The sequence below is a fragment of the Furipterus horrens genome, unplaced genomic scaffold (assembly GCF_987537825.1).
Source record: "Furipterus horrens unplaced genomic scaffold, mFurHor1.1.pri manual_scaffold_2, whole genome shotgun sequence".
NCBI lineage: Eukaryota > Metazoa > Chordata > Mammalia > Chiroptera > Furipteridae > Furipterus > Furipterus horrens.
In genome coordinates this window covers 10090302-10099906 of record NW_028327172.1, presented here as the reverse complement: position 1 = coordinate 10099906, position 9605 = coordinate 10090302, and the positions used below count along the sequence as shown (strand labels likewise).

Below are 9605 nucleotides of genomic sequence, written 5' to 3'. Positions count from 1 at the left end.
AGGTCCAATAACAACAGTACTAGATATTTGAGAGACATCTACCCTGGCTTCCCTCAAGCAAGCTTCAGATTGGAGGGGTCTGAGCCACCCCGTTTTCCACTCCCTCTCTCTACCTCTGGTCTTGGCTGGCAGGATGCCAGACTACTGGGATTGGCCAGAGCCCATTTTCCATCAAGCAGGTAAGTGCAGGCTGATAAAAGGGGGCTTACCGCTCAACTGAAATGCCAGTTGCAGAGCCACCTATGCAGGGCTTCCCTTACTGCGTATCCTTCCCGCCCCCCCCCACAGCCAAGCTCTGCTGCTGTTTTAGAAGCAGAGCATCAAAAATTAGCTGTGACAAGCCTGGCTGCTGTGGCTCAGTGGATTGAGCATCAACCTGTGAACCAAGTGTCGCTGGTTCGATTCCCAGTCAGGGCACATGACTAGGTTGCACATCAGGTCCCCGGTTGGGGGCATGAGTGAGAGGCAACCACACAGTGAAGAAAATAAAAAAAGAATTAGCTGTGACAGTGCACAATACAGGGAACTGGGGGCGGGGGCTGACTCCGCCAGGCAGCTCCCCTTCCATGCCATTGGGGAGACTGACATGCTGTGATTAGCAGCTTCCTGACCCAATGTCTGTCCAAGGCAGATGGACGGACCCCTCTACCAAGGACAGGGCTCTGCCCAGAGGCAGCCCCTGGGGCCCAGCATTGGTGAGGCTCATGGCAACGCCAAGGCCCATTGACCTGTTGCGGGAGGCCTGCTCATGCTCCACCACCCACTTACCCTGGGGTGCTCCAGTCTTGCCCTGTTCCCTCATCTCCAGCACCTTCAGAAGCAAAGCACATCTGTCCTTTGTTCCTTTTTGTTCTTTTTGTTCCCGAACCTCCACATCCCATCAGATGCCTCTACAGATACACACACATGTACACACAGATGGAGGCCTGTACACAGGTGTGCTGAGGCACACACTGGCATGTATACATGCTCCCAAATATGCTGACCAAAGACACAGGTGCAGAGCACAGAGATTCAGGTGTGCAAGGGTGCAAAGCTGCACAGACAGCACGTTCACAGATGTACACAGACATACAGGCCTATCCATAAACACTCAGAGATGTATAACGTGTACACACATTCAACACACAAATACACACTGACACACAGACTGTGCACACTTACAAATAAAGATCCCCATAGACACAGATATACACATGTATAGAAAGATGACTTGCGTACACACCAAGATACATATACACACACGCACGTGCACACCCACAGAAACACTTGTACATTTTCCCTGTTCCCCATGTAGAACTACACCGCAGGGCCCTCTGCCCTCTGAAGACCCAGTCTCAGGTCAAGCTTCCTGCTTCATCCACTCCAGACCCCAGACCCCAGCACCCCACCTGGAACAAAAAGCAGCAACAGTTTTCTCTCTCAAAGTCCCCAGGGTCTGAGAAAGTGGGAGGAGGGACAGAAGCAGAGGCATGGGGCTACAGAACTGAGGTGGGACCCACATTATTACCAGATGTCCTGACTTTGGCCCCAAGGCCTTGCTGGTGGGAGGTAGCTCCCTCCTGAGACTGTGGCCCTTCCGGAGAGGTTGACTGGGGATTAAGGAGAGGGAAAAGGATTGGGATGGAAGAGCCACCCTCCTGGGAATAGGGAGCATATGTCAGAAGAAGTTGGGGCATTTGAACTCACCCACAGGTGGCTGAGAGAATGGGAAGGAAGGGCCAATATCAGGCCAAAAAGACACAGGGCTAGACAAGGCTATTCTCTCTTCCCTCCCATGAGGCTACCACAGGTGGGATCTCACTACTGTTTAAAAAGAAAAGAAAAGAAGAGAAGAAAAAGAAATAACAGGCCCTGGCAAGTGTGGCTCGGTTGGAGCATCGTCCCATTGACCAAAAGGTTGCTGGTTCGATTCCCTGTCAGGGTTGTAGGTCTGGTCCCCCGACCTGGGCACATACGAAGGGCAATCCGATCGATATGTCTCTCTCTTTCTCTCTCATCAATGTTTCTCTCTCTCTCCCTCCCTTCCCTTCTCTAAAATCAATAAGCATGTCCTTGGGTGAGAGAGAAGGAAGGAAGGAAGGGAGGGAGGGAGGGAGGGAGGAAGGAAAAGAGAAATCAATCACGGGAGTCACTTGTGCTAAGCCTACCCAAACCAAGACTTACTACCTAACCTACTTGCAGTCTCGGCCTCTCCCAGGAATGTTACCTTTAGCCAATCAATCTGGAATTACATGGTCAGAACCAGTGAGATAGACCCCTTCCAAAGGAAGGTGACCTCACCTGAAACAATCCGTTCTTTTCTAGAACCTTCCTTCTGCTCCCTTCTGCCTATAAAAGCCTTCCATTTTGTACAGCTCCTCAGAGTTCCTTTCTATCTGCTGGATGGAACGCTGCCTGATTCAAGAATGGTTGAATAAAGCCAATTTCATCTTGAAATGCGCTCAGCTGAATTTTGTTTTTTTAACAGCTTTCCAATTCTCGAATCAGTGACATCACCCTCATTTTAGAAAGCCACCCCACTCCGAACCCCATACTGAATCAAACAAAGCAAGAGGGCCAGTTCCCCACCTCCTACCCAATGAGAACTTTCCCCAGAGTGGGGCGAAGGAGGGGTGGACTCCCCCAGCCAGGAGGGCCCCGGGAGAGCCGCTTAGTCCGGGCTCTGCCCCCAGGTGGCGCTGCAGCCAAACACCTCAGCACTCCCACCCCATCCGCCCACTCCCCCCACCCCACCCCCGGGGCGCTCTGCCATCTTTCACTTCCATCAAAGCCCCACCGCGCAGGGGCCAGGGCTTCCAGGGGAGTTCACCAAAGGCGCAAAGAAGAGACAAGAGTCAGGAAATGCGGTGGGAAGTCTGGCTTTATGAGCAAGAGAGGTTGCAGGTCGGGCCCAGGGCGCACGGTGGGTCGGGGCAGCCAGGAGAGGCGCTGTGAGGAGGCCCCGAGGCGGGATCTCCATGCCGCCGGCTTAGGTGGAGCAGACGAAGGGCAGGCACCTGCCGCATGGCGCTCGTCGCCATCGACCCCCTGGCGGTAGAGAGAGAGCACAGAGATGTCAGCGGCCGTCCGAGTGTGGCCCGTGCCCGCTTCTGTCCTCCTTTGTCTTTCTTGCCTGCCACCACGCATCAGGACACGTTTGCCGCGCATCCCCACGAGCTCCGGGCGTTGGGCTTCCACCCCAGGAAGGCACTGTGCTAAGTGCGCGTATGGACTCCTGGTGAATCCTCACAGTGACTCCAAGAGGGAGGGACTGTCACCATCCGCCCCCCCACCCCACCCCCGTCACAGATGAGGAACCTGAGACTCAGCGACAGGTGCAGAGCGGCCGTGGGAATCGTGGCCGCCTTACCCAGCATATACGGCCTTAGCCCTGGACTGAGCTCCCCCCCGTCTGGCAAACACGCAGTCGAAGCTGGCGCATTTTGTCAGCCACGCCTGACTCCCACATCTCTCCTTTGTCCTTCAGCCACACCTTTACTCGCACCTGCCACCCTCATCTGTCCCATCACTCAGAGGAAGGAAAGGAGCCCCCAGGCTCTGAGCCCAGCTTTGTCTGTGAGGATGGAGAGTTCCCCCACACACAAGACAACCCCTCATCCCACATCTCAGCCCTCCTCAGAGACAGGACATTGGTTCGCAATTGGGTGGTGGCGGTGGGGGAGTGGGGGCTGCAGGTTTGGGAAGGTGTGTAGCTGTGTTCAGGCAGCTCAAAGGGACAGTATGCCAGAGTCAACCTTGCCGTCCCTCCCCTTCGCCCTGGTGCCCAGTCCCCCTCACCTCTGGTGCACAGAGTCACGCAGCGGCCAACCCCAAAGCTAGGCTGCCCGCTGGCCCAGTTTGCAAAATTCCATCTGCTCCCATCAGTCCAGTGAAACCTCTTGCAGAGAGACTAGAGGAGAGATAGGCTGGGTCAGAGGCAGAAGTCCAGGAAGACACACAGATTTGGAGGTTCCAGAAAATGTCCACGGAGTATCCCTTTCTGGATGCTGCTCACCCAGCTCAGAGCCAGATATCCTAGAGGCCCACCCTGAGGGTGTGCAGGCAGGGAACAGCGTCACTCCCAGCCATTGCACCGAGCAGGTCTCTCGGGCTTTCCTGTGAATACCAGTCTCCTGCGGATCTTTGTAACATGCAGATTCTGATTCAGGAGTCTCAGATGGGACCTGAGGTAGTGCATTTCTAACAAACTACCAGAAGATGCTAATGCTGCTTGGTCCATGGACCGCTCCTGAGTACCAAATATAATGGCATGTATTCATTTACTCACTATCCCAGTGCCACTTGGACAGAAGAAGGGCTCCATTTTAGACATGAGGAAGCCATTCAGCCTATAAGTGACCAAGCTGGGCATGGAACTTGTCTCCTTACTCCAGCAGCATGATGGTACATGTTTAACAATCAGCTCTGGGGGAAGATGAGAAGGCAGAGGGTGGGAGGGAGCCTGGTTTGTAACAATTGCCAATTTCCTCCGAGTAAATACACCTGCCTATGGCAGATTTCACACTACAAGCATGAAGTCACTGAACATGGAGTGGAGAAGAGGTGCGCACAATCATCATTTTCGTGAGCCAGCGCAAGCCATCTCCCACACCAAGGTCACCTCAACTGCTGGAATGAGGCCTGATGGCAGGCAGGTGCTTCCCTGAGGCAATCAGAGAGACCTTTCTGTACCTGGGAGTTGGCCTCTCACTTACCCAGCCCCTGGTGGTGCCTCCAATCCAGACCTGGCCTTGGTTGAGTCCACTGGTCAAGGCCTGGATACGGTAGTTGGAGTTGAAGTTGTGGATGGAGATAAGGCTGCCTCTGTAGCACCTCCTGCAAGTATTCTGCAGAAGGAAGAAGAAGAGGGGTAGAGAATTCAGTTTTTCTCAAGTCCCTGGGTCTCCAGGAGAGAATTCTGCATCCCTTGTCTGGTCAGAAATTAAGGATCTACGGCCCTCACCTAATCCCATCTCTTGCTCCTTTATCTGTCAACAGGAACTTCTTGCAGGAAATAATAATAATACTCAGAATAATCATAGCCACCATCTATTGGGAGTTTACATTGACACAGGGACTATTCCAAATGCTTCCCATGTGTTATCTCATTTAATTCTCACCACAATGCCAAGAGGTTGGTACTGTACAAGTGAAAATACTAAAGCTCTGAGTGCCACCACCCTGCCCCTGCACAGCTGATCCTCCACGGAGGACAGAGGTTGATGGTCAGTGGTCACAGTCAGTCCTTGCATCTGCCTGGCCTGGGTAAATCCCTTGCATTGACCTACCAACAGCAATTGAGGCTCAACTATAAGAGGAAAGTGTACTCAGCCCACAGGAAAGTCACACCTTGTGTACCCAGCTTTGGTGACAGGGGAGGCTGTGTCACTGGACCCTACAGGACACCTACTACATTGGGCCAACACACAGCTCTACTTAATACATGGAAACAAACCCAGGGAGGTTGTCAAAATGAGGAAACAAAGAAACATGGCCCAAATGAAAGAACAGCTCAGAACTCCAGAAAAAGAACTAAGCAAAATGGAGATAAGCAACCTATCAGATGCAGAGTTCAAAATGCTAGTTATAAGGATGCTTAAGGAAATTAGTGAGGACCTAAACAGCATTTAAAAGATCCATTCAGAACAAAGGATGCACTAAATGAAATAAAGAACAATTTACAAGGAAACAACAGTAGAGTGGATGAAGCTGAGAATCAAATCAATGATTTGGAACATAAGGAAGCAGGAAACAACCAATCAGAACAACAAGCAGGAAAAAGAATCCAAAAGAATAAGAATAGTATTAACAGCCTCTGGGACATTTTCAAGCAGTCCAACATTTACCTCATAGGGGTGCCAGAAGGAGAAGAGAAAGAACAAGAAATTAGAAATCTATTTGAAAGAATAATAAAAGAAAACTTCCCTAATTTGGTGAGGGAAATAGACATGAAAGTCCAGGAAACACAGAGAGTCCCAAACAAGATGGATGCAAAGAGGCCCACTCCAAGACACATCGTAATTAAAATGCCAAAGGTGAAAGATAAAGAGGGAATCTTAAAAGCAGCAAGAGAAAAGCAGTTAGTTACTTATAGGGGAGTTCCCATAAGATTGTCAGCTGATTTCACAAAAGAAATTTTGTGAGCTAGAAGGTATTGGCAAGAAATATTCAAAGTCATGAAAGGCAGGGACCTACAGCCAAGATTGCTCTACCTAGCAAAGATATCATTTAGAACCAAAGGACAGATAAAGAGCTTCCCAGACAAGAAAAAAATAAAGAAGTTCATCATCACCAAATCATTATTACATGAAATGTTAAGGGGACTTATTTAAGAAAAAGAAGATCAAAACTATGAACAATAAAATGGCAATAAATATAAATCCATCAATAATTGAATCTAAAAAACAAACTAAGAATCATGGATAGGGAGAGCATTTTAATGGTTGCCAGATGGGAGGGAGGTGTGGGATGGGTGAAGAGGTGAGGGGATTAAGAAGCACAAATAGGTAGTTCCAGAATAGCCATGGGGGTGTAAAGTACAGTTTAGGAAATGTAGTAGCCAAAGAGCTTATACGCATGACCCATGGACATGAACAATGGTGTGGGCATTGCTTGAGGGAGTGGGGGGTGCTGGGTGGAGGCGGGCAAAGGGGGAAACATCAGAACAACTGTAATAGCATAATCGAAAAAATATAATTTAAAAAAAGAAACTATTGAAGCTCTGAAAGATAAAGTGACTTGCCCAGGTGACACAGCCAATGACAGGCAGAGCCAAGGTTTAACACAGGTATATCTAATACCAAAGCCTTTTCTCCAAATCAGTAATTCTTGAAGTGCTGTCTCCAGACCAACAATATCATCATCACCTGGCACCGTTATCAATGCAAACTCTTGGGCCCCAAAAATCTATCTTTCAACAAAATCTCTAGGAAAGTCTGATGTACCTAAGCTTTGAGAACCACTAGTCTGAATGACTAGAGAACAAAAGGTTGAATCCACTCTCTTCTCCTCCTCCTGGTCCTCCCTCCCCAGTAGCCTCTCTGCCACTTACCTGAGCCTTTTTAAATCTTCGGGGAGTCCGCACCAACACAAAGCGGCAGGTCTTGCACCCAGGACTGCCCACTATTTCAGTTGTGTCCTCTGCCCTAGGGCACTCCAAGTTGTTGTCTAGGGCACTTGGGTCCAACTCCATGGCCTTCTCGTCCTCAAAGTCATCTTGATAGCTGGAAGCCTCCACCTGCTCTCCTTCTGACTGAATCTCCCTCTCAGTCAGGGCCGACTCTCCCTCCTGATCCCCTGAACATTCCAGATTCTGGCTCAGGTCTGCCTGCGTTTCTTGGCTGTCCAGATGGGGGACATCATTCTCTGGGAAGAAGAGGTAACCTGCCATCAGCTGGGATGCTCCCTTTTTCCAGGACCATGGACAGCTCTGCACAGCCCCACGTGGGCCTTCCTAGGGCTGCTGTCTGGAGCCAAGACTGGAAGGCTCTCCTCAGTGCTGGGGGCGGTGAGAACTCACACAAGTGGGTGAGAACCCGATGCTGGCTGACACGTGTGTGTATCTCGGGGGTGGGAAGAAGCACCTCTGAGAAGCCCTTCGTCTTCACAGGTGAGTGGTTTTTCGTTTGTGAAGGATCCTGACAAAATGTTAAGGTCACAGCTCTGAGTCCAGGAGGAATCTTACCAGAGAAGAGCTGGATCAGCTGAAGAAGGAAAGCTGTTGCCCACATGGTGCCAAGAAAGCCGAAAAGGCGCAGGAAAGAGGAAATGAGACAAATCTGCGTGAGAAGGGAGGGGAAGGACTTACCCAGAGAAAAAGCAGCAACGGTCCCCAGCAGGAGAAGGGGCAGGAGCAGGGGGTGCCTCATATCCACTCAATCCTGTGACAGGGACACAGTAGCACTTTCTCTCCTTGGGGATATCCCGTGTGTCTGCACAGCCCCTGTCACATAACAGAGATGCCATTATTTGTTTCATTAGATGACTAAAGAGCAAACTAGAGAGCATCCTTCTCCCCCTTAACCTGGAAAACCAGGAAAAGGACATGGGGGTGTCAGCTCAAGTACAAACGTCCCTTTTACCTGAGAGCTGCATCACTGACCCCTGGGACAGCACGTAGCCCAGACCCTCGCCCCTGCAGGAGCAGGTCTTCTCGGGGTCAGAGCCAACTCCACTCACACGGGGGAAGGAGGGGAAGGACAGTGGCCATCACAGTCCTAAGGACAGTGCTCCTAGGTGTTGGCCATCCAGGCTTCTGCTGTCTCCCGAGCTGTGGGCCACCCCCCTCCCTGGGAAGCCGGGACCCACTCACCTTGCAAGTGTCTGAGCCTTCACACTCAGTGTCTCTGGCTGCTGGGCACCCAAGGCAACCTTTATACCGGGCTTTTGGGGAAGTGGGAAGAGAACAGAAGGATTGCCCCAGGCGGGGTGCTGGGCAGTGGAGCTGATGATAAGACATTTGCTCAATCTTCTCACCTGCTGTCATCTACTGGGACTGCAGGGAGCTGCCTCCTGGTGCCCACTGACACATGTGGGTGTCCAAACACCCAGGCGTGAAGACCCCAGATGTCTACTTCCCAGACATACTCACTATTGGCACCCCTAAAGTGCCCGAGCCTTCACCCCGGGAGCAGCCCACCTCTGGTCAACATCCCAGCAAATAAAGTGGAGGATCGTAGGGTGCTGGGGGACCCCAAGGGGAGCAGGGAGGAGGCGAAGTGGAGCCCCACCCCCCAAGGGCTTGTCTAGACCAGAGACTTCATATGCATTCCATCCAGAATCCTCACCTCATTCCCCTGAGCATGCCTGATGAATGATCCTGACTTCACAGGTGTGAAAACTGAGATTCTCAGCAGGAAAGCCACTTGCCCCTGCTGCACAGGACGTGGGGGGCCTGGGATTTCTAAGTCTTTTTGGCCCCCAAATAATTCTCTCTCTCCCCACCCTCCTTCCCTCCCCCCACCCTTTCTCTTTCTCCCTTCCCTTCTCCCTCCTTTTTCATCTTTAATGTGCAGAAATGTATGCTCTTTCTTCTATACTATGGATCTAGATCAAGATTCTCAGCCTTTGCCCTGTTCCTATTTGGAGTCAAATAACTCTCTGTTGTGGGGGGACTGTCCTGTGCCCTGTGGACAGTGTAGCAGCCTCCCTGGTCTTTCCCCAGGAGACGTCAGGAGCACCTCCACCCAGTCAATCTGATTGTCCCACCAAGACAATATCCTCTGGGGAGCAACGCTGAGGACCACTGATCTAGACTCTGTCATTTTGTCCAACCTCAAGGCAAATATCCAGGCAAAGGGGCGACAGCTGGACCGGAAAGCTTTGTGCAGGATTGTTCAGACACCCGTGGGCCACCCCCACACGCCCCACTCGTCATCTCTCACCACCAGAGGCAGGCCTGGGGGGCGCGGGGGAGGCATCACCTCAGGTGCAACATTTAAGGGGGCACTAAAGAACTGTGTAGTCAAGAAATATACTTCAATGCAACCTTAGTTAATAAATCAAATTAAATGCAGAAAATCTGTGATAAACAAAATGTCAAAACTTTAATCAACCAAGCTCCAGCCAAGGTCATGGTAGTCCGAAGAGAGGCCAGCAAGTGCTGTGCCCTGACTTTGCTGGAT

General features: G+C 51.2%; 1 protein-coding gene across 1 annotated transcript; it reads right to left on the bottom strand.

Annotated features, from left to right (window-relative positions):
- Nucleotides 1–2845: 2845 nt before the first annotated feature.
- On the bottom strand, nt 2846–8355 carry LOC150017790 (proteoglycan 3-like). Its single transcript, XM_090267523.1, has 6 exons — nt 8294–8355; nt 7790–7924; nt 7034–7347; nt 4698–4829; nt 3781–3892; nt 2846–3030 (listed from the first exon to the last, which is right to left on the bottom strand). Exons 2-6 carry the CDS (start codon nt 7848–7850, stop codon nt 2972–2974), a joined length of 678 nt encoding a protein of 225 aa, XP_090123649.1. The 5' UTR covers nt 7851–7924; nt 8294–8355; the 3' UTR covers nt 2846–2971.
- Between the last annotated feature and the right edge of the window lie 1250 nt (nt 8356–9605).